Genomic DNA, 26816 nt, shown 5'->3' on the forward strand with positions numbered 1-26816 from the left:
TTGGAACATGGTGTTAGTAATAACCAGTCCATGTCCTGAGCAGAAATCCAACAGATATTTGCCATTATTATTAGCTTTGCTCTTTTCTCCAAATTTTCCCAAAATATTTTTGTATGTCTCACAATCATTTCCTACTCTACTATTTAGATCCCCAACAAGGACCAACTTTTCCTTTTTCATTGTGTCAGTTGCTTTTTCTAAAGCCTCAAAAAATTCCTCCACTTCTACCTTAGTAGAACCTTCTGTGGGACCATAGGCACAAATAAGTCTCATTGTCCAGTTCCCCATTCTCATATTTGCCCACATTACTCTACTTGAGACTGACTGCCATTCAAGAAGATTAGCCTCGTATTCTGTGTTGAATACTATGGCTACTCCTTCTTTTCCTTGATTGTTATTGCCTGAATATAACATTTTGTATTTATTGCTCAGAAAGATCTCACCAGTTTTGGTCTTTTTTGTTTCAGTCACCCCTATTATGTCGATCTGGTACTTATCTAATTCCTCAGCTAGCTCCATTTCTCTGCCATTCAGGCTTCTTACGTTGATAGTACCGATCTTTAACTCTGGTGATGTTGAGTTGGGGTTTGTTTTCAGATTTGTTCCAGTAGCTGACTTTTCGCTGTTCGCCCTGGTTCCCTGGCGAAAACAACGGGGGCCTTGTTTAACCGGGCGACGCCCCAGCCGGCATGAAATTTTGTCATGTTGTACCATCATTTTTTATTTTGGTTTAACCAATAAGAATACAATTTGGTCGGCTAAATCCCAAATTGCCAGCCCATCCTCGTTCGTTCAGTATCAAAGTAGATACCCAACAGGGTGCACCACGAGAAGGTGAGGATTGGACATTAGGTCAGAAGCCCTGGTCGGTTCTCTGCATTCCTCCTTTAAAGGCTATGTGGAGGTCTCCTCTCAGTTATACAGCTTTGACCCTTAAACACCCCTGTTACTGAACACATCTTAAAAAAAATTATGGAAACAACTATGAGGGTGGTCTGAAAAGTTCTTGGCCTAACAATGAAAAAAGGAATTTATAATTTCAAAATTATTTTTATTTTTTCAACATAATCTCCCTTAAGACTGGAATAAATGTATTACATTTATTCTGGCGATACTTCAGTGCCATTATCCCGTTCCAGTAGTGGTTCTCATCAAGATCTGCAAAATACCTCTCTACAGCTGCAATCACTTCTTGATTCGAAGAAAAATGCTGCCCAGCGAGGAAGAGTTTTACTTTTGGGAAGAGATAGAAGTCAGAGGGAGCCAAATCTGGTGAATAGGGTGGATGTTCCAATAATTCATTGTGCAGATCCCTTAATTTTCCCATTGCCAAAACACCTTTGTGGACAGGTGCATTGTCCTGATGAAAGATGATTTTTTTTTTCTTCTGTAAACAGGGTCTTCTTGCACAACTTTGTCTTCTTTGGCACTGAACAACTGGCTTCTGTCCACTGGTTTGACTGCATTTTGGATTCTGGTGTTTTATGGTGAATCCAAGTCTCATCCATAGTAATAAATCGATGCACAAAATCAGTTTTATTCTTGTTAAAATGCTCCAAGAACTGTTCAGAGATTTTCATGCTAGTGCATTTTTGATTTGCTGTGAGCAAGTGTGGCACATATCTTGAGCAAAGCTTTTTTCATTTGCAATTCTTCATGCAAAATACATCCTACACATTCATCGAGTGCATGACACGTTCAATGATTTCTGGTGTTGTTACACTTTTTGGACGTCCTTCACATGGATCATCTTCAAGGCTAGTACGGCCATGTTTAAACTCGGAATCCCATTTCTTAATTGTCGAAAACGAAGGAGAAGAGTGCCCATAAACTTTTATGAACCTCGAACTAATTTCTTTCGCCGTTAAACCTTCTTTTACAAAGAATTTTATAACCGAATGATACACAATTTTATCCATTTCAAGGGAAACAGACAACATTTTTTCTTCAGACAGCTGTATAAAACAAACTACTTGATAGAATGACTTGCAATTTCACATGGATGCTTATCACAGATGTAGCAATTTAGAAAAAAAAAAAAAAAATCCGATAGTATTGTCATCTATAGTTGAAGCCAAGAACTTTTCAAACCACCCTAGTACCTTGTTAGAATAAAACCTCAGTTTAATGTAAACCAAAATAATCACTCAACGTTTCGACCTTCACATTAAGGTCATCACCTGGAGTATACACATATTATACAAAGAAAGAAGCTGCATTACAATCTACATGGTATGCTGAAATTACTGGTCAACCGTTAAAACTATTGGCCTGACCTCTGGTGAAAAAAAAAAAAAAAACAACCTTTCTACATCAAAGCTGGAGTCCTGTTATTATTATCTATTAGGTTACAAAATTAAATTAAGCTAGAGTGTAACATGTTCACACACAAAAAAGTTACACTTATAAATTAAAACAAACCCGTATAGGTGGTGGTGGTTGATAAAAGTTGAAAAATTTCTTAGAGTCCTAAAATCAGGGTTTACTGGAAAACTTGAACTAAGTGGACTGAATGTGTGCCATCCAAATTTTTGGGATATTTATGCCATCATTATTGTTAAGATAAGGGTGGTTAATCTAAATTTCAGAAGCTTCTTTAAATTTCTATTTATACCAGGTTTTTTTATTATGTAAAGAATAAGAACTTTTCCAATCAATTTGGTGTATGATATTAAGAGCGTGATCTGAGAGGCCTGGTTCACCAAAAGTTTTTGATTTAATGTGTCGTTTTTAAGAATTTAAATGCACTTGCAAGTGCCCAGGTGGAAACACAGTCAACAGATTGCTGCAGATGTCTTTCCATGATCTCTCATACTGCAAAAATGATAAAAAAATGCTAGAGATTCCAATACTAGGTTTTTTTTTTTTTTTTGGAAAGCATGCATTGCTAACAAATGTTTCCAGTCTAAGTGATTTCATGATATCTTCAAAAAAGTTGCCACTCTCCAGAAACCATAAAAGATGAGATTTAGCTTTTTCCAAGAAAAATGAAAAGTGACTGGCACCATTTCTAAGAGACCCTACAGAATGTGCACCCAGGTTTGAGAGGAAAAAAATCAAGTGGAATTTAAATTGGGGGAACAGCATCATTTAAATAAATGTAAAAATGTACTGGAAAGAATACAAAAGAAAAGTGTTCAGCCTCATGAGCATTCAAAGCATTGTCACCCTTCTTAGCTATGCATTCAAGAAAATTAGCCAAGGATGCCAGAGAAAATCCCAAAACATTACTTTACTATGTAATAAACAAAAGAAAGAATAATTATGAAAGGATAATTTTAACGAATGCTGATGGTAAGGGTGATCATTTTCAAAGATGTATCCTTTAGGAAAATTATGTTACAGTTGCTTATGTGACATTGATCAATGTGAGAATAATGAAAGCTCAGTGTGGATATTACCATGGGGGATGAAGGTTTATCAGCCTAGGTGTTATGGAAATGCACAAGATAGCAGTACCTATTATCAGCCTGTTAATTAATGCATGAGTTATAGCTAAAAAGTTTCACTAGAACTGAAAAAGTTATATAGTTTAACTACAAGTTTTCAAGATAAGGATCTTTTTCTATAAGTTTTCAGCTACAATAAATATATATAGTGGAAAACTTATAGAAGAAGAAGAAGATCCTTATCTTGAAAACTTGGAGCTAAACAAGATGATGCATTTTGATTTTTTCATTCTCCTGTCAAAGAGTTTTTAAGTTAAACAAAGGCGGTCACAAGCAAAATGATTAGGAATAAATTCAAAGTTTGAAGTGAACATAAAAACCAATGCACTAAATGATAATTGTAGAAACAAATATGAATAGTAATTAGACTTTCATGTAAAAAAATGAGTTTATAACACACACACACACACAAAACAGATAGATAGACATCTAGTAAAAAAGCCACTACAATATTATAAAATCTGTTGAAGCATAAAATATATAAAGATAAAAAAAATAATTCAGTTTGGACAACAGGGTATTTCCCTTTCTATAAATAAATTAATGAGTAGACTTAGATGTCACAATGTTCCATAAGAGGTTGATGACCATCATGATCTTTAATGATCTAATGTCAGATGCTATATACATGGTATTACAGATATGTATAGCATCTGACAGGTTGGCATTGGAAGCTATGAAGAATGTTTTGATGCTCAAATATATCATTCTGTATGGGGACAGCATACTAATTTATGGTAAATAATAAAGAGACAGTAATGTATTTATGGAGGATGACAATTGGAGTTCAGTTAGCAAGAGTAAATTGGGTTTTGATGTCTGTACGTGGTAGTGTGTCTCATTAATGTTTGTATTGATGCTTCAGACGTTGGTGGAATTTATGTGGAAGTGTTTTTATTGGAAAAAAAATTATTATTATTATTTATATTAATAGATTTTTATTATTTTTTTCCCAAGTTTTTTTGTTGCATTTTTCACACTTGTTGTTTTAGTTAATTTTAAACATAATGAAATAACACAAAATAAATTTAAAAAAATAATAAAACAATCCTTGAATCAAGTAAATTTGAAGATTCTACAAAATATGACATTACTTTTTTTTTTCTTTCAAGAACATTTAGGTATGTTTCTCAGTCGGTATCTAAAGTAAATCTTAATAAGTAATTTTTAACTTCATTGATTTATTAGCCATGTGGGATGGTTGCACTGGAGTAGCTCCATTTTCACTAAGCACTTTGCTATTGCTTATTCATAACATAAGGAGTATACATAACATTCAAAAAATAGGAGTTAGATAAAATTTAGTTCCAGAGATGTGATGCAAACTATGTCCATATAATTTAAAAACATTCTCTGTTCAGTATATCCTCTACAAAAATACTTAGATGATTACAATATTTGATTTATGATGATAGCATTACAGTTTAAATTTGTAACATGCTTCCAAGTGACATAAGAGAAATTCAATTTTTCCACTTTGAATTTTAATGCTTTGATTAAAAATTGAAAAAGTAAAATTAAAGTTACATTAACTTCAACTTACTTGATTTGCTAGATTTCCTAAAGTATCCAAAGCTATATGCTTCAAACAAGCCCAACTGCAGTGGATACATAACAGAAGGAATCTAAAATATCAATAAGATGTTTATGTAGCTGCAATTATTAAAATCAATGTCAGATTTATTTCAAAAATACACTCAATTGCATTTAAGCTTTTCAGACAACTGATTTTAATGAATCAGTCAACTCTGAGGATAGCAAACTTGAGTGGAAACAGTATGTAATTGTGAAGGGTTCACTACAGTGAATTTCCTGTTGAACAGCACTATTGCTATAGGATTCAAATGACACTTTGCAGCATTTTGTCAGAGTGGATGAGGCTTGTTAATGATGTTTGCTGTAGTGAGTATTCACACCCATCCAAAGAAACTTGACCAATACCACAGAAAAGATATTCTAGGAAACTTTTAATGTTAAATGGCAAAAAAATATCCATTATCATACAGAAATAAGATATAAAAATCTGCACTGGTAAACAGATTTAATCCAACATAACATCCAGGAGAAATATATGAAAGTTATAAAAGCATTTACCAGAGTCAACAGGCTATTCTAACCATACCTTACAGATGACTCTCTATATAACACCCTTTTATCGAAAGGCTGCAATTCTACGAACATTAACAAAATACTTTAATGCCTTCACTAACTGCTAACCCTCTCAAAATACATAACTATAGTAATGCTATTGCTAATCCTTTGGATAGATTGCCACATGAGAAACTAGTACATAAACTGGAACAGATGGGGGTTGGATAGTAGATTAGTGCACTGGATTGGAAATTGGCTGTCTGATAGGTATCAGCAGGTTGCATATGAGGGAGTGATATCCCAGAAGAGGAAAATCACTAGTGGCATACCCCAGGGAGCTGTGGTGGGGCCATTGTTTTTTGATTTGTATATAAATGACATTGGAAAGGGATTAAATAGTGACATACAGTTGTTTGCAGATGATGATGCAGAGTTGAGGGACATTATAAGAAGTAGGGCAGATGTAGCTTTGCTAGAGGACCTAAATAGACTGCCTGAATGGGCGAGTGTGTGGGGATGTCAGTTAATGTTGCAAAATGTAAGGTTTTAAAATTTGGAACACAATGATGGGATGCAGAGTATAGGATTATTGGGGATATTTTAGAAGAGGTGGAGGAGATGAAAGATCTGGGATGATAGATAGGGACAAGAAAGTTCGTGGACATATTGATAAAACTGTGAGGACAACACAGCAGATTATGGGAATGATGCAGAGAACATGGATGTGTACGAAGATATTTTAATTCCATTGTACAAGGCTTTGATCAGAATTGCTTAATGTGCACAGCTTTGGTTGCCAGGTTTTCCAAAGGATGATGAGATATTAGAGAGAGTTCAGAGATTGACTAAGATGGTTTCTGGTCTCTGAAATGTGGAATACGAGGAAAGATAAAGAATGCCAATTACAGAGCCTAGTGAATAGAAGGAAGAGGGGAAACATGATCGAGAGATGTAAGTTGATAAGGGATAATTACCATATTAGTAGGGAAGAGATTTTTCATAGAATATCTGGAGGCAGGGAGAATGAGAGACCATCCCTGTAAACTATATAAGGTGGGGATGAGGAGTAAATTTTTTACATGGAGAGTGGTGGGAGATTGGCATTGCCTGAAAGTGTGGTGAGTGCAGGGATAGTGAATGCATTTAAGTCAAGCTACAATGAGCTATGCACGTGAAATTGGGACCTCCCATGATGAGTCTCTTGACTCCATGGAGGTCTGTTAATAATAACAATATACCAACCTAAGGTTCAATTTAGTTCTAATTAAGATGAAATTTTTACAGATTATATTAAAAGTATTTAATTAAGTGACATACTTGGGTGTGGACTTTTAAGAAAGTAGGAATGATATGGTGTTCAGTGCCAAACTGGACTGAGCTGAAAACTGATTGGTAAGAAATGGGTGAGGATGAAAAATAAATATGTGGATGTAGAAACATACTCAAAAACTGAAAAAACAAAGAACTAATAGTGGAGAGATGATAAATAAATTGATGACAATGAATTTGAAAGATTAAAAATTGAAAGAATAAAAGGAGAACAATTTGTCTAGTTGTTACAAGGGCAAGATTATATAGGGTCTTTACATGTACAGGGTGTTCGGGATAAATTTGACAGTTTCGTAAGGAAAAAGAAAATCTTCTTTGTATCTATTAAATTTAATGAATTGACAAAAAACATTACAGGCAGAGTTAATTACAATACTATCAATAAGATTTACTCAAAATAACCACCATTAGCATCGATCACAGCTTCAATCCTGCTTCGGAACCTCGAACAAGCTGATGCTACAGTCTCCCTGGGAAGGGCTGCAAAAACTGTTTTAATTTTATCCATTAACTGGGCTTTTGTATTACTGGAAGTGCGATTGGTGTCTTTTTCAACTGCGCCCCATACAAAATAATCCATGGGGTTAAGGTCTGGGGAGTTTGGAGGCCAAACATTTGGACTGGTGAAGTCGTAGAAATTTTCAGACAACCATTTTTGACTTTTCCCAGAGGTGTGGCAAGGGGCCGAATCCTGCTGCCATACATACGGCCTACCATTGGCTACCCTTGTTATCCAGGGCTTGACTACAGTGTTTAGCAACTCCACGTAGCCATCTGAAGTCAACCTGAGGCCCTCTTGGAAAAAATGCGGAGGCATCACATTGCCTTCAGAGGATACACATCCGAAAACCATCACAGTTTGGGGAAATTTAGTCTGCATTACACGAGGAATGTCCTTTGTACTGTATGCAAGCCATCTGTTATTCTGCGTGTTGTGTTTTTGATCCTGGCAAAAGTTTTTCTCATTGGAAAAGAACCAGATTGTTTGTGGTTCCGCAGGATGTTTCACTTTGCTTAGAAGTTTCTTCGCGTTTATCAAACGTTTTTCACGGGCCTTTTCTGTAAGCAGCTGACCTTTGCGGCGCTTGTATGAGTAGTAGCGGAGGTCTTCATTGAGTGCAAGCTTCATAGTAGAGGCTGCAACATTCATTTCACGTGACAAAGCCCGAATTCCAATGCCAGGGATCTTCAACACCTGTTCCTGCAGATTTGCGAGGAATTCTGCTGTACGAACGCAATCAGATCGTCTGCTAGGGATCTTTCTTCTTGCTACATCCTCGTAGTCACCATTGCAAGTCTCTAGTTCATGCCTGATTGTTTTTACTGTATTCAGGGAGCATTGGGCAGCAGTCGAAATATCCTTATTTTGATGGCCGGCACGAATCATCATGATACAAGTTATTCTCTTCCATGATTCAGGTGGGTTCCAGCTATCCATCCTTTCTGACATCTTGTATATGAATGAAGAAGGGTCCAACCTTTTAAACGAAGAGAAGTGTGTGTTAATACATGTAACTTACGGAAAAATATAATTAATTATAAATATGTCAAATTTATCCCGAACACCCTGTATATTTCAAACTGGTTGGTTTGTTATACAATCTGAATTGTTAGTGGTTCTCACCACTAACATTCAGAGCAGAATAATTTAGTTTAATTTTTTTGGAAGTCAATAATGGTAACCATCTCAATTTTGGATATGTGCTCTGACTGTATTGCATGTAATAATATTAATGTTGTGGGATTTTTGTTGATAGTGTTAGTGTTTTTTTTCTCTTTGTGCTGGAATGAAAGTTCCTTGTAATGTTTTTGTAACATTCCTTGCAATGTAAGGAATGTTCATTTTTTGTAAAAAGACCTACAGCACACTAGCAACGTGTGCAAGAGGAATAGAAGAAAGGAGGAGTCTGTTCACATTTTGCTTGAGCAGCTGAGGGTTGAAATCTTTGGGGAAGGCTTAAGTGTGTGTGGGGGGGGGGGGACTGTTCCAAAGGATCAAAGCAGATGGGATGAAGGAGGCAGTGAAGTTGGTTCTGTGAGTTTCAAGATGGACTCTAAAACTATGTTGGTTAACAGGGGCTCTTGTTTTAATGATTTTGGAGGAGAGTGGAAGAATAATAGTGGCCAATTCAACAGAGCACTGTCCATGGAAGTATTTGTAGAAGAGGCATAAAGCAGAAACTGAATGTCGGTGTGAGAGAGGGGATCATTAATTAGCCAGATTGCCCTCCTCTGGAAAGAATCTAGCAATCTTAGAGAGGATTTTGGTGCACCACCCCAAAGATGGGAATAATATTCCATTGCTGAGCAGATTTGTGCTTTGTATAGAGTTAGCAGCTGTAAAGTAGTGCCTTGTGCAAAAAAGTACACCAAGTATTTTGGTGACTGCAGAAGCTACAGATGAAATATGGTTGTGCCAGGAAAGATCAGAGGTGCAAGGCAGTCCAAGAGAAATGTGATTGTGTTTGGATATCTCAGTATTTCTGAAGGTAAGGGGGGGGGGGTGTGCGAGATCTTTCTTGTGAGAGATCAGAGAGGACAGAGTTTTGGTGGCATGGAAGCTTACAAGGTTGTCCTTGTCCCACTAGGATATAGCTAGGAGATCTAAATTCAGGTCCCTAGTCATAGCAGATCTTGAGGATTCTAATACCTGAGCACTAACAGGTTTGTCAAATGAAAAGGAGGAATGGAGTGTACTGTCATCGGCAAAGATAGAGATAGGACTGGAAGTCTGTGAGAGCAGGTTATTTATATACAAGAGGAAGAGAGTGGGGGGAAAGAAAAAAACTTGGGGTACTCCTGCATTGGGGAAATCTGAGGAGAGTAAGCCATTCACCATGACACATAGCAACCAGTGAGAAAGTTGGCGATCCAGTTGCAGAGTGAAGAAGGCAGATCATAGAATGGCAGCTTGGTGAGTAGGCCCTTGTGCCAAACCCAATCAACTGCCTTTGAAATGTCGAGGGCAACACATGAGTTTCTGCATGGCCTAAGTCCATAGGTGGGTGGTGAAAGCAAAATCACCTGTAGATCATGATTGGCAGAATCCATACTGCTGGTCACTGATTAGTTGGTATGTCTCTAGCTTGTTCAAGAGTTGGTTGCTGATGATCGTCTCTATAATTTTTGACAGAATGGAAGTGAGAGCAATTGGACAGTAGTTTGTTCGTTGACTTTTATCACTGTTCTGGGATGGGCTGGATGTGGACCTGTTTAAATGTTGTCAAGCAGATGACAGTTGAATAGAATAGGATGAAGAAGCTATATAGGATGGGTAATTAAATATAAGTTCAAAAAAATGAATAGTAGATCCAATGTAGCAGGTATAGCACCCTGATCAACAGTTAAGTTTGTACACAACAATATGCCTTAGTAATTCATTGATGTGAGATAATCTGGTTTTATCTTTTAAATTTTGATTATTGGTGAATACAATTTTGCAATCAGAATACTTGAAGATGTGCTTAATGGCTTTGCAGATATTATGAATATATGGGAATTTTGAGATATTTTTGACTATACTTCATTACATGCAATGTAGTTAATACAAACACCTGAAATTGAGAAGATTACCATTACTGATTTCCAAAGAAACAAAACTATATTACGTTATCCTGAACCTTTAGCAATAAGAAACCAGTACAGTTTCTTATCACTAAAGTGAACACAAAAGGCCTTATATGATATGGCAACTTAAAATAAATTAATCCATGTTATTCTCAAACCAACCAAACTCCTCTTAATACACATATCACTCATAATTTTGCTTAGTTCACCATCTGAAGATGATTCCCACAGAATGGCCAGCGCATTATCGTGCTGCTGGCTTTGTATATATTTTTATGTTTTGTTGCCTTTTATTCTTAAAAGGTACAAAATTTTAAAATAATTAAGAATTTTATTCTTAATTATGTAAAAAAAAAATTAGAAGAATTTTTGTTTAAATTCATAATCTTTCAAATTCATTGTCTAATTTATTCATAATCACTCTGCTTTCCATGTATGTTTTTTTTTTTTCTTGCCAACTCTTTTTCATCTCAATCTAATTCGACACTGAACACCATAAGTAAGTGTTTGAATATTTGATGTGCCTCAAAAATCAATTATTACATTTTCTTTTTTTCTAGTTAAGATTAAGACACTGGCCAATTTCTTTCCTTCCCAAAATCAAAATACAGGTAACCCTAGTATAACGCAGATGTTAGGTTCCATAGATATGCTGCGTTATATAAATCGCATTATGCGAGACTCAGATTACATAGAAAACGTAGGGTTAGGTTCCAAAATTGCTTATTTTTTAAATTATATAAACAATAATGACATACCCAACAAAATATATTTTTATTTAATTCTTGTAATTCATGTACGTTAAGAAAACATATAAAATTACAAATTGTACATAAACTTCATTGCACATAATAAAGTGCATATTACAATCGTCATCACTGTCTTCAAAACGAACATTTCGTAGATGTTCTTTATTTACGAGTGGCCGGAAGTCTTCATCACTTGAAATTGAAGAGATTTCAAGTGATGATTTCATTTGTATAATTCTCATTGCATACTTCGGCTGGTTTAATTATCAAGAAGTCAGTAATAAGACCTCGCTTACCACTATGCTGCAATTTTTTATTAAGTTCATAATATGGAGCTAAACAAATATCCAATTGTCTCGTGAATTTTCCGGAGCCCTCCGTTCTGGGATCATTATCTGTAAAATAGCTTCCTAACTTTCTTGCCAAGTCCAATCCTTCTGCTAATTTCTTTAAACTGAATTTTTTAACGGATTCATCACAATCAGAATCTTCGACAGAACTTTCCCTGCCATTTGGTTCGACGTCATCTATTAATTGTACCAGTTCCTCCTCATTTAAATCTATTTTCCCATCAATTAATTCACTAATTTCGCTTTCAACCATATCGCAAAAGCCCTGTATGTGGCCATTACTATAGAAATATTTTTTTTTTACATTAAAAAAGCATTACATATTGTATGTAACTCAGAAGAAAATGAAGTGCTCAGCTTGAGAAGATCAACACACATATGATTTTTAATGGGCTTCCCTGGCAGAAAGCGAAGACAACTTTCAACAATAATTAACACTTTATATGGTAAACAATTGGCGTACATGCGTGTGCTAAAGGATATTTCCCCTAATATAAATTCGCTACTTATAACTACATGCGCAATACGGGCAGACACAAATTTAACGAAGATAAAATTTGATTTTTAAGTCACGCAGTGAAAAAATATGAAAAGATAAAGGGTTACTGCAATTCGTAGACTGCATTATATTGAAACTGCGTTGTATAAGTACAGTGTTATACGAGGGTTGCTACAATTTGTAGACCATGTTATAGCGAAAGCACGTTGTATAAGTACTGCGTTATACGAGGGTTACCCGTACATCTTTGAAGAGATCAAGGATGTACAGGATGATATTGGTGCATCCTTGATCTCTTTCTCGAATATACAGGATACCTCATTCACATAATACTATGGACAAAGTATTCAGTTTGTTGATTACATCAAATTTCAAGATCATGGAACATGTGGATTGCTGATGCTCATGGCTTAAAATGTATAAAATGGCAGGAAATGACTCTTCACAGTGATTCCTATAAATATGTGAGTTAAAAACATGTTGTGTAACCATTAAACACTAACCTAACATGAATAACTGTAAATTTCTCACATTTTGAAGACAGTCATTCAAAAAATGAAAATCTGAAATATATTTATTTATGAAGAAGCTTCGCATGTTCCAGCCTTACCTATGATCTGATATAATTTGTTCTTTAAAATTTTCAAGCATCTATAAGCTTCAATAAAATTTATATTTAGCTTTTTATTTTACATAATGTAATGCATATATATATATATAATGAATAAAACCAGCTAACATAAAACTGTCTCTAATGGTATAGGCTCCCCCCCCACCCCAACCACAATATTCATATTCATGGGCATCATCATCAGATCCTTGCAAGTATCTTTCTGCCCACAGTAATTTCCATGAAGTTCCATAGAGCTGAAAGAAATTAAATGAGCTAGAGAGGAAAAATCTCACATATTGCCATAATCATCAACATGGCATCGTGGCCAGAGTGAATAAATTACCTGCTCTCTCCAATTAACAGGCTGTCAATTCAAGTCCTGTCATGGATGCTTGTCAGTATGTTTCCTCACCCAGTGAGAGAGAGAAAACAGTCCCTGGTTACTGGAGGCTTCGAGTGGTTTGAGAAAGTTCCATGTTTGGCCACTAGAGGTCTAGAGATTTGGTCTCTTGAGGAAGGAGGGATCATAAAAAACAATAAAGAAAATATATCATTCATGTAAAAAAATATAAACAATTATCAAACACTTGTACATACAATGAAAAGAAACTTTACTTACCTAACAAAATTGGAATTTGCAGCTAAAACTGGTATGTTATATTTTTCAAAGGAAAGGTTATAAAGAATCAGTGCCACCTAAGACAAAAAAAAAAAAAAAAAATATATATATATATAATACATTGAATTTTAAACAAACCATAGTCGGATAAATTAGTAAATAACAAAATAAAACAATAAAAAATAATCCGAATGTCAGAATAAACTATGGCTGATGGATCATTTGTTTTAATACCCATGCAGAGAATGAAATGAAAAACATCACTTAAATGCTAATTTAAAAGTATTAAAAGAGTTTATAAATGTATCAAGATATGACTCATACCTCACCATCTGGATAAATAAGGACAAGTGGATAAATTTAAAAGTAAACAGAAGGATTAGAGGACTCAGCTGCTAGTTCCAAGGTAAGTGCATATATTACATATGAGGGGAGTATGTTGTTTGTTTTGTTGTTCTGGCTGCCTTTTTTGTTGTGCTAACAAGCAGTAAGTTTGTCAATTTTGTGATGGCTGACCACAAGGAACATAAAGTGTGCATGAAGTTTTGTTTTCTTTTGGGTAAAACTGCAGCTGAAATTAATGTTGTCCTTCATCAAGCCTTTAAGAATGACATTTTAGCTAATATGCAGGTCCACAAGTGGTTTTCCCATTTCAAACATGGGGAATATCAGTTGAAGACCAACCATGATCTGACCGACCTTCAACAAGCAGAAATGATGAAAACATCGAAAAAGTTTGTCGTTTTTATACAATATTTTAAGCCATGAAGATCGTAGAAAGACCATTGAGCAAGTTTCTGAAGAGATGAATTTGTCATGGAGTTCACATGCCAGCAATTTTAATAGAAGATTTTCAAATGAAAAGTGTCTGCTAAATTTGTGCCTCATTTGTTCACAGAGGATGGGGAAAAAAAAAAAAAAAAAAAAAAAAAAAAAAAATCGTGTAAATGTTTGCTGCAATGTAAGGGAGCAAGAAATGCGAAGTAGCAGAGATTGCTTGATGCACCACAACAATGCCACAGCCTACATGGCTTTGTCTGTCCAACAGTTCTTGATGAAAAACGTGGCAGTTGTTTCCCATTCTCCCTACTTTCCTGATCACTCTCTCCATGTACTTTTATTTTTATTCTCATGGATAAAGAAAACCATGAAAGTGCAGTGATTTATTAATGTAGACAAAGTGAAAGAAAAGTTGCTGGAGTCCATAAACAATATTCCAGCTGAGCAGATCTAGAACTGTTCCCAGCAATGGCAAAAAACATTCAGACAAGTGCATTGATTCACATGGAGAGTACTTTGAAGGAGACATGGTATTATAAACTTTAATATTTAAAAAAAAAAAAAAAAAAAAAAAAAACGTTATTTTTGGGTACCCCCTGTATATCCAGTTATTTTTAATGGCAGAAATGCACATCATTATTGTAGGAATGGAAATGTAATGATTAAATATATTATTATTATCACACCCTCCATGGAGTCAGCACATTCACCAAGGGAGCTTCATTCAAGTGTCAACATGTTTATCATAATTAACTTTAAAATCCTTAACAGTTTCTGCATTAACAACATGTTCTGATAATGTTTTCTATACACTCACAATTCTCAAGGTAAAAAAATAAATAAAAAAATAAAAAACTCTCAACCTTCTTTACAGCACCTTCCACTCTTTTTATAATCCCCTCTGTATTAAACTTATAAAATCCCCTATTCCCTTACTAATTAAAATGTCTATCATATCACCACTTTTCCTCCTAGACACTAAGCTCTAATTTACATTCCTTTAACCTTTCTCCATAGCCAAGATGCCTGGAATGTTGATGTCTGTTATTATCTTTAGTCCGTTGTCTCTGCAGCTTCTCCAATATGTCCACATTGCAATAGTCTAAGAGTGGCATAACAACCTCCTTAACCCTACATGTCAGTGAATTTCTTATAGCAACAATACCATGTACCACTATATATAAAATATACTGGCCATAATATAACTCCAAACTTCAAGCATGATCTCTGATAGATGTTGAAACAAACACATTCATGTTCAGCTTCACAAATTTTCAAGAGGTGAAAGTAAAGGCTGTTCCTCCCTACAGATACAAATACAATTTGTTGTTTCCCCTTTCAAAATGTCATCACACAGCTTTACAAATTTATTTTATCCCTTTCAACACAAAGTACTTTATTTATTGTAAATTTAATTTAACAGTCCATATTTGTTTGGAAAGTAGAAAAGTCAATTTGTGAATACAAAATATAGTCAGAAAAATCTGATCCTTTCCATATGTTTATATTACAAAGACATAGAGGCTTCAGAAAAACTAACTGTGGTCTAAGAAATTTGGCAGGTGATGATTTGAATTTTGAACAGAGTTTGTAGATATCAGCGATGAAAGTACTAGATAAAAAGTTTACATTATTAGTAACATCCTATCAACAATTTTCTCCGAATTAGTCTATTATCTACCAGGACTCCAATATTGTCAGATCTTATAGAGAAATAGGGGATATTCAAGATCCAACTTTATTTCAAAGATGAATATATGTAGAAAATTTGAAAGTTTAGGAATTTTGACCAGAGAGCTTATGAGAACACAACCCTCATCAGGCCAGTAAAACCTTTATCAAATGTGCTCACTAATTAAAGGGGCAAATACAAAAGCATAACGTGAGATACCAAGGAGACAAGGGTGTACATTATTTCCACTGTTATTCATCTTCTATATGGATCACATTTTGAAGGATAGTAGCATATTAAAGCTCATATATCAAAAATTGGAATGTTAATCTAATGTGGATGATGTTATAATTTTAAATAAATATGACACAAGTCTGCAGGAACCTCGGATTAAATTGAATAACTGCAGTGATAAATTAGTATGAAAATCAGAAACTCAAAGACAACGAAAATAGGCAGATACGTTGATCAATTGCATCTTCAAAGGAGAACTTATAAAACATGTAAAACATTTCAGCTATTTATGTACAATTTTTAGTGAATATGGCAAATTAAATATGGAAATAGATAGTAGAATTACCAAAGGTGGTATGGTTAAGAAGCCAGCTGAATAAATTTATATGGAATAAGAGAGAAATTAGTCAAAACACTAACCTGGATATACACAAGACAGTGTTCAAAACAAACCACTTGATCAATGATGGAAACAACAGATACAAGAGTTCTCAGAATGATAATAATGATCATCATGAAATTCCTGATATCTACCATCAAGGGGCATATAGAATATGATAGTACTGCATGAAAAACTTACACCATTACTAACTTCCTATCTACAATTTTCCTCCAAATCAATCTGTTACCTGTCAAGACTCATTGTCGGATCTTCTATTTCTATCTTCTAAAGCACTTTTTACTGTATCAATCCACCTATATCTTGGTCTTTCTCTGAGACTTTTTCCTGCCAACCTGGCAAAGAACACTTGTTTTGCTAATCTTTCCTCTCCCATTCTGTTTAAGTGACCATACTACCTGAAATTAGCTCTGCTAACACATTCCTGGATGCTATCATATTAAGTTCTTTCCTAATATCCCCATTTTTAATATGATATTGCCACTGATGCAATCTGTCACCTCTTTTAATCTTTCTCAAGACGCTCATGTCTGTGGTCTCTAGTCTTTGGTCAAGTGTTTTATTTATGACCGGCTCTCGATCCAAAAGTTAAAATTGGTTTGAACACTGTATAGAGCTAATTTAGTGTTTTGACTAATTTCTGTCTTATTCCATATAAATTTACTCAGTTGACTTCTACCATACCAGCTTTATTGATTCGGTTGTCTACTTAAATATTTAATTTACCATCTTCACCAAAAAATTGTGCCTAAGTAGCTGAAATGTTTTACTTGTTCTATAATTTCTCCATTCACAATGCAGTTGATATTTTCATAGTCATTGTCTTGTTATTGCTGACCATCATAGCAAATCTATTACAAGAGTTATTCAATTTAGTCAGGAAGTCATGCAGACTTGTAGCAGTTTTATTTAGAATTATAAAATCATCTGTACAGAGTAAAGAGAGATTTAACACCAGATTTAACATTAAACCATCTTCCTATACATCCTTCAATTCTAACTGCTGACTTACAACTCAAATAAAGACGAAGTATTGCTTGATATAATGCTGAATTGACACCATACAACTGTAACGTACTGAATAGCTTCTTACAGGGCACCTTGTCATATGCCTTTTCCAAATCAACAAAACTTAAACATAGATCTTTGTTATATTCCTGTGATTTCTCAACTATTTGTCGTAAAGTGAAGATCTGATCCTGACAGTCTCTATTTGACCTGAATGCAGATTGCTCTTCACCAAGCTTTTCTTCCACAATTCTTCTCAACCGTTTCTCAAGTATACTTGCATATATCTTACCAGAAACACTCAGCAGGGATATACCTTTGTAATTCTCACATTAAGTTTTATTTCCCTTTTTTATATATGGGTACTATGAGAGCTCTACTCCAATTGTCTGGAATTCGTCACTCTGTCCAGGCATTCTGAACTATGCAGTGCAGTCACTGTAAGACTTTTATACCACCATACTTCAGCATTTCTGGTCGAATATCATCTACTCCTGCTGCCTTTCCACATTTCAAGCCTTTGATGGCTTTTTCTACTTCAAGTATGGATATGTATTCCTCACAGCATGCCTGGTCAGTGTTTTTTTTTTTATCACTGTACTGTCATCACTGCTTGTTTCATTTAGCAAATTTTCAAAGTAATTACTCCATACTTCAAGGATATCTTTTTCTTCCGTTTTCATATCACCCTTATCATCTCTAACTCCTTTTACAGCACTCTTTCCTCCATTTCTAAGCTTCTTCAACAACCTCCAGAATATCTTACCACCTTCTTGATATTTATTTTCTATGTTCTTGCCAAAGTCCTCCCATGACTTTTGCTTAGCTAGTTTTACACACTGTTTAGCTTTCTTACATTTGTCTCTGTATTCTGTAAGAGTAAAAGCTGACTTATTTGCCAGGAACTTTTGATATGCTTTCTTCTTTTCCTTCACTGCCTCTTTAACTTCCTGTGTCCACCATGTAGTTCTAATTTTTCTATCCTTGCAGACAACTTCACCACATGCCTCTCTAGCTGAATCAATCAGGGTTTTCTTCAAGGTTTGCCACTGAATCTCCAAGGTTTGATTCCTGTTCTCAAACTCTTTCCTTTTTTCTTCAATAATCTTTGTGTATTTTAGTCTACAGTTCACATCTGAGAGCTGTTCAACTTTTATTCGCTTTAAAACTTTCTTACATGTCATTCTTTTCAATATAAAATTCAATTTTATCCTGCTCATGACTAAATAGTGATAACTTCCAATTTCAAATCCTCTGTACACTCTGGTGTCCTGCACCAGGGAGAAAACATCACTATCAACAATAACATGGTCAATGAGACTTTTCTTATTCCTTGCCTCTTCTCTCCATGTGAATTTGTGCACATTTTTATGTTGGAACATGGTGTTAGTAATAACCAGTCCATGTCCTGAGCAGAAATCCAACAAGTATTTGCCATTATTATTAGCTTTGCCCTTTTCTCAAATTTTCCCAAAACATTTTTGTATGTCTGACAATCACTTCTTACTCTGCTATTTAGATCCCCAACAAGGACCAACTTTTCCTTTTTCATTGTGTCAGTAGCTTTCTCTAGAGCCTCAAAAAATTCCTCCACTTCTACCTTAGTAGAATCTTCTGTGGGACCATAGGCACAAATAAGTCTCATTGTCCAGCTCTCCATTCTGATATCTGCCCAAATCACTCTACTTGACACTGCTTGCCATTCAAGAAGATGAGCCTCGTATTTTCTATTGAATACTATGGCTACTCCTCCTTTTCCTTGGTTGTCATTGCCTGAATATAACATTTTGTATTTATTGCTAAGAAAGATCTCACCAGTTTTTGTCTTTTTTGTTTCAGTCACCCCTATTATGACGATCTGGTACTTATCAATTTCCTACACTAGCTCCATTTCTTTGCATTCAGGCACCTTATGTTGATAGTACCGATCTTTAGCTCTGGTGATGTTGTGTTGGGGTGTGTTTTCAGATTTGTTCCAGTAGCTGACCTTTCGCTGTTTGCCCTGGTTCCCTGGTGAAAACAACGGGGGCCTTGTTTAACCTGGCAACGCCCCAGTTGGCATGAAATTTTGTCAAGTTGTACCATAATTTTGTATTTTGGTTAAACCAATAAGAATACAATTTGGTCGGCTAAATCCCAAATTGCCAGCCCATCCTCGTTCGTTCAGTATCCAGGTAGATACCCAACAGGGTGCACCACGAGAAGGTGAGGATTGGACATTAGGTCAGAAGCCCTGGTCTGTTCTCTGCATTCCTTTAAAGGCTATGTGGAGGTCTGCTCTCAGTTTTACAGCTTTAACCCTTAAGCACCCAGCTCAACTTTTATTCGCTTTAAAACTTTCTTACATTTTCTTCTTTTCAGTGTGAAATTTAATTTTATCCTGCTCAAGACTAAATGATGATCACTTCCAATTTGAAATTCTCTGTACACTCCAGTGTTCTGCAGAAGCGGGAAAACATCACTATCAACATAACATAGTCAATGAGGCTTTTCTTATTCCTTGCCTCTTCTCTCCATGTAAATTTGTGCACATTTTTATGTTGGAACATGGTGTTAATAATAACCAGTCCATGTCCTGAGCAGAAATCCAACATGTATTTGCCATTATTATTAGCTTTGCGCTTTTCGCCAAATTTTCCCAAAATATTTTTGTATTTTGTCTCACAATCATTTCCTACTCTACTATTTAGATCCGCAACAAGGACCAACTTTATCTTTTTCATTGTGCCAGTTGCTTTTTCTAAAGCATCAAAAAATTCCTCTTAGTAGAACCTTCTGTGGGACCATAGGCATAAATAAGCCTCATTGTCCAATTCCCCATTCTGATATTTGCCCATATCACTCTACTTGATATTGCTTTCCATTCAAGAAGATTAGCCTCGTATTTTGTGTTCAATATTATAGCTACACCTTCTTTTCCCTGAATATAACATTTTGTATTTAGTGCTCAGAGAGATCGTGCCAGTTTTTGTCTTTTTTTTTGTTTTTTTGTATCAATCACCCCTATATATCGATCTGGTACTTATACAATTTCTCAGCTAGCTCTACTTCTTTGCCATTTAGGTTTCTTATGTTGATAATACCAATCTTGAACTCTGGTGACGAGTTGGGGTGTGTTTTAGGATTTGTTCCAGTAGCTGACCTTTCGCTGTTCGCCCTGGTTCCCTGGCGAAAACAACGGGGGCTCTTGTTTAACCAGGCGACATCCCAGTCGGCATGAAATTCTGTCATGTTGAACTATCATATTATATTTTGGTTTAAGCCAATAAGAATACAATTTGGTTGGCTAAATCCCAAACTGCCAGCCCATCCTCGTTCGTTCAGTATCCAGGCAGATAACTAACAGGGTGCACCACGAGAAGGTGGGGATTGGACATTAGGTCAGAAGTCCTGATCGGTTCTCAACATTCCTCTGAAGCTATGTGGAGGTCTCTTCTCATTTATACAGCTATGACCCTTAAGCACTCCTCTCACAATGATTAGGGGTTTAAGCAGTTGGCAATATATATTAAAAACAAGGGTTTTACAAAAATACTTCCCATTATAGGCATTCGGAAATGTTTTTTTCAATGTTAATCTCAGATGGTGTGGTCATTTAAATTTTAAGCATAATGAGGGAGAAAAAGGTTAACAAAACAAGTGTAGTTTGCCATGATGTCTGGAAAACGACACAGAGGAAGATCAAAATGTATGTAGATTGTTGAGTAAAAAGTTCCATAGAAAATAAAAATATACGAACTAATAATATTGGAGGCTTGACATAACAGATTAATTTGGAGGAAAATTGTAAATAGGAAGTTATTAATGATGCAACTTTCTCATGTAATACTATCGTAATATCTTGTACACCACTCAAGGTCATATCAGGAATTTGATAATGATCAATTATCCATTCAAAATTTTAAATAGGGCTTATTTTCATAAATAAGCTATAAACAATAAACACAAAATATATATATAAAGTACTTGAGAGTACATGAAAATAAAATCAGTTCTGAAATTACCATATACAACTGCTAAAAGGCTAGGTGCCATGATGTAAAAAGTTATATGTTCAAGTTAATTAGCATGAGGATGTCTAATTGATGAACAGAAGCAAGATTCTACTAAGATATTTGTATAATGGAAAATACAATCATGCAAAATTAACATTTACAAATTAACATTAATGACTAAAAATTAAGTTTTAAGGTATATATTAAGATATGCATTAATCAGTTACATTCAACTACACTCTACTGCAGGGTTCCAGCAATCCACTTGACCATCTGCCACAGGTGACTGAACAGAGACAAGTGGCAAGTGCATTTTCAGCCTCATTCTAAATGCATTCAAAATGTATTATTGTTATTATTATTATTTTTTTTGCATAATTTACATTTTTTTTTCATTTTAAAATATAATCTCATTCACTGTGAAGTTATTGATCAGGGGTGGCTGGCAATGAATTCATTCAAGTAGTTTTATTTCCAGAGAGTTGGAAATAAACTGCATCTGGGATTCTTAATTCGAACACCACAGCATTCCCTTTTAAAGAATCACAAAATCCCTTGCAATTTTAGTTTCTGGTTATCTCTTTTAAGTCAAAATGTAAACCAACCATCTTCATTTGTTGAATCCTTTTATCTCCTTTAAGGAGATAAAAGAACTTTATCTTTCTTTCTATATGAAATACTTCATAAATATCAGTTATTGAATTCCAGAAGTGCGCTCATTTCCCTCACAGTAGTATTATATGTTCTTTTCACTCCATGCACACCCCAGCACACTTCCAATTTTCATTACAGTCATGAAGTGAGAAAAATTAGTTATCATTGCAATAAATGAATTTTTAATCAAATCAATTTAATTCAATTTTAATCTTATACAGTAAACCCTTGCTGAACACGGGGGTTATCATCAATACATTGCGCGCACGGCCAAAATCGCGTTCCGCAAAGTTAACTTTCTATGAAAAAAAATGTGTTAAGTATAGTTCAAATTAAGAAAGTATGTATGTATAATTTAAACTAACCTAAATATTGTTGTAATTAAAAGGGAAAAATGAAACAAATGTTAATTGAAAGGATTTTTATTACTGCTTAATAAGTAGGTACATGATACAATTATTTTTTTAAAAAGTTAGTGATTTTTGCTTGGGACAATGACTGATGCAACTCTTAAAAATTTCATGGTAAGGAGCGCAGAGTTTTTCAATGCAGTTTTATTTCCAGAGAGTTGGAAATAAACTGCATCTGGTATCCTTAATTCGAACACTATAGCATTCCAGAAAGAAGAGGACACTTTCATAAAGTGTCCTCTTCTTTCTTTATTTGGGTCAATCACCATTGCAAAATCAGACAGTTCCTGTGCCTTTTTTTAACAATTCGTTTAACTTCTTGTAAGTTAAAGGCGCTTCATCTTCTTCACTATCGCTGCTTTCACTGTCGGCTGGTGTTACAAGATCATCCAATTCTTCATTCTTCATTTCTCGATCGTCATTCTCGATTAATTCTTTCACTTCTCCTTCTTCCATATCTGAAAATCCTTCGCTGCCAATTGCTTTTGCAATTTGTACGATTTCTTAACTTCATTTTCAATTGATGGAAATCCTTTAAAATTGTTGACAACTTCTGGGCAGAGCTGATGTCAGCAAGCATTCAATGTTGATGAATTCACTTGTTCCCATGAGAGTTTAATTATTTCTATGCAGTGGCTTATGTTGAATTGCTTCCAAAATGCCATTAGCATATCATGCTTTCCTTCGTCTAGTGCTTTATTTGCAGAGGTGTAAACATGCCTGACATAATAGGCTTTGAATGTTTTTATGATCCCTTGATCCATTGGTTGGATTAAGGAAGTGGTGTTAGGTGGGAGGAATAAAACCTCTACCTTTGGATGCAATGTTGTGAGGGCTTCAGCATCATGTCCAGGAGCATTATCGAGAATTAGGAGAACTTTAAAGCACAGGTTTTGCTGTTCTAAGCAATGTTTGACTTCTTTAACGAATGAATTTTCAAACCAGTTATTAAAGAGGGCATTTGTTACCGAATCTTTTCTTCATTCGTCCGTATTGTTCTTATGCTTAATTCGTTTATAGCTAGTTCTCTTGCAAGCGATGAAACACGTGTACCATTTTTCAATTTATCTAAAATTTCAATTTTCTGAGATAATGTCAAAACTTTGCGTATTTTTGCTGCTTTATCATCTTCATTCTTCCTCTTGGATGAAGATGATAAAGCAGCAAAAATATTGAATTTCATATTGAATTTTTGAAATGAAAAGAAATACAAATGCAAAAGGAGAAGAGGATAAACACTGATAAATACGCGATTACAGCTCTGCTAACATGAGTGAAATGATCGCAACTCGGCCTGGGTCACTCAGCTAGCGACCAGCGCCAAACAGGGTTGCCGACCGATGCTCTGCAGCGTACCGGGTATGAATGAAATTCTAGCATTGCACAAATTAAATGGAAACAATTAAGATAACGAGTATATGCAAAATCGCGTTCTGCAAATCTGCGCTCGGCAAGGGTTTACTGTACTGTATGCATGGCATAAGTAATAAACAATCTATTATTTTAATGAAAATAATAATTGTACTTTTTTCACAATATAATTTCATTAACAAAATAAACCGGCAATTATTATTAAAAAAATAAAATTAGCACAATCTAATTAAATATTGTGGTATATGAATGCATCTTACTCTTAACCCTCTTATGCATAAGGGCCTCATATGAGGACACATAGAAATGTGTCCTCATATGAGGACACATTTCTATGTGTCCTCATATTTCTATACAGGGCACAAATTTAGCAAAATTAATGAATTCATGGTAATACTATAAGATTAAATGGTACTATATCATCATTATAATTTTTTATAAATGAATATAAAAATTCATGCATGAGAGGGTTAAAACACCTTTACTCTTTGGGTAGGTGTGCAGTTATATAATATTGTCCTAAGCTTATAGATCACAACATAAATTAGTTTAGTGTAATTAAGTGCTTGAATATTTTACATAACAAAAATGCTTTTTAATATTGTTATTTAAATAAACACAATTATCTTATAAAGACAAGTAAAAGATCAGATCATGTGAGTGTATTGTGAAAAGTAAGTCTGGATCCATATAGAGTGCTACCTGCTCTCTTCCTTTCATTAATTTTATTATTTATCTTTGCAATTAAATTTTTTATGGAAAATTTATACATCACACTTCATTATGAACAATAAATGAAAGAAAGCACAAACTAAGTTGTAGTGAGCTGTTGTGATGTACATTTTAAACCCATATTCAAGGAAAGAATATTTCTGTATAATAGCGTGAATGTATTACCTTGTTATATCATCACAACATTTAGTTTTTTAAAAACTAAATAGATTAAAGTTGTATTTCTGGAGCCCTGTATTACTGTATACATTAAAATATATTCTTTTCCAATCTGTATGTAAAGCTAAATGGTAAAATCTGTAGCCCAGTGCTACTAAAACTAGTCTCTCAAGTTTATATTATGTAACCATATACCAAAAACAATATTAACAATATTTTTACCCTCAATACTCGTTGTCCCTCTAAATTCTTGCTTCCAAGTTCTTTATTTGGCTTAAGCACTCCTCCTTCTTCATAAAATGTTGTATCTGTAATAATATAATGGCAATGATTATTTCTGGATTATATAATATTATATATTAATGATTATATAAAAAAAAAAGAAATAAAACAATGTGAGAATTACAGAGGTATTTCTCCACTGAGAAATACCTCTTTTACTGGTAAAATTTATGCAAGTATACTTGAGAAACAGTCGAGAAGGATTGTGGAAGAGAAGCTTGGTGAAGAACAAGCTGGATTCAGGCCAAATAGAGGCTGTCAGGATCAGATCTTCACTTTACGACAAATAGTTGAGAAATAATGGAAATATAACAAAGATCTAAAATATAACAAAGTTTTTTAGATCTAGAAAAGGCATTTGACAAGGTGACAAGAGAGAAGCTATTCAAAACGCTACAGTTGTATGGTGTTAATGAGGCATTATATCAACAATATGTAGTCTTCATTTGAGTTGTAAGTCAGCAGTTAGAATTGAATGAAGTACAGGAAGATGTTTTAATGTTAAATCTGGTGTCAGACAAGGACGTATATTATCCACTCTGTTATTCATTAACTATATGGATCACATTATGAAGGAAAGTGGTATTAAACCTGATATTGGAGATGTTAATCTCAGCTCTTTGCTTTATGCCGATCATGTTACACCTCTAAATAAATCCGCTACAATTCTGCAAGATTCCCTGACTAAATTGAATAACTGTTGTAATAGATATGGTATTATAATGTGTTGTAATACCATATCTTTAGTATGATGATGCTTATTATTTCTGAAAGATTTTGTAAAAGTTAAGAGCAACTACTCACTGAACTTATGCTTGTGGCATTTAATACATTAGCAGAAAATATCATTGGAGCAGAAATGCATAGCTATTTTAAATAACAAACATTTCTGCAGCTGCAGATGTTACATGGAAAATTGTAGATATGAAGTTAGTAATGAAGATTATTATTTCTGAAAGAGTAAACATTACGAGCAACTACTCGCTGAACTAGCATGGTAAACAGTTTGAAGATCTGAATTTAAAAATACAAGTGTTTTTAAAATATGATTTTGAAATTCATAACTTTGGTTTAAATAATAAGACGTGCAACAGATTATTATTAGACCAATATTCTTTGACATTTTGATAACAGTTTATCAAGAATTTCTTTAATGAGAGTGAAAGGAACAGCAGTGCATCTAAATATGCAAAAGATTAAGAGCTTGATCAAGTTTCTTATGAACATGCACATTAGTGTGACAAATACAATTAAGAGGTGATCGATTTATGTCTTTGACATAATGCTGCATGTTTTCTTCAGTAAATGCCTCCTTGAATAAGTTATCAAATTAGAAATAAAAAAAATATTAAAAACAAATAATAAAACTGCTTTTTGTGAATTCAAATTACAGAAATACTGTTTTATGGAAGTTAGGTATTATATATTCATTTCTTATTATTTGCTTCACTGTATGTTAACATTATTAATATTAATAGTATTATACCACAGATTTCTGGGTATTTTATTTTCTTCCTATACATGCACATTCCTTTTACTGTAGTAGCTTCTTGGTTGCTTCAGAAAAATGCAGAAGAAATTCCATTTGAGGTCCTAAGATATTCTATGCATATGCTTTTACTTTAAAGAAAAACGTGAAAATTTGTTTACAACAATTAATATTTATAATTAATACCGACTTTTTTTTTTTTTTTTTTTTTGCTCTGTCAGTATTTGCTTATAACCTTTAAATGCAAGTCACTTATATCACAAGGCCTTGCCTATGAAATGACAGTTCAGCATACTGCTGTCTAACAGTGGAATATTTACATATATATATATATATATATATATAGACTCCCACCTACAAAAAG

At 34.3% G+C, this 26816-nt stretch overlaps 1 protein-coding gene across 2 annotated transcripts in view; it reads right to left on the reverse strand.

Annotated features, from left to right (window-relative positions):
- Bap170 (Brahma associated protein 170kD) overlaps positions 1-26816 on the reverse strand; it is a 457905-nt gene that overhangs the window by 265758 nt on the left and 165331 nt on the right. For both annotated transcript variants that reach the window (XM_090406557.1, XM_090406558.1), the window contains 3 exons: positions 24904-24989; positions 13267-13343; positions 4993-5074 (listed from right to left, as the gene is read on the reverse strand). In XM_090406557.1, coding sequence (XP_090262683.1) covers positions 4993-5074; positions 13267-13343; positions 24904-24989 — 245 coding nt within the window. The remainder of the gene's footprint in view (positions 1-4992; positions 5075-13266; positions 13344-24903; positions 24990-26816) is intronic.

Source organism: Typopeltis vanoorti, chromosome 16 (assembly GCF_054136105.1).
Source record: "Typopeltis vanoorti isolate ZY-2024b chromosome 16, IOZ_Tvanoo_1.0, whole genome shotgun sequence".
Classification (NCBI taxonomy): domain Eukaryota; kingdom Metazoa; phylum Arthropoda; class Arachnida; order Uropygi; family Thelyphonidae; genus Typopeltis; species Typopeltis vanoorti.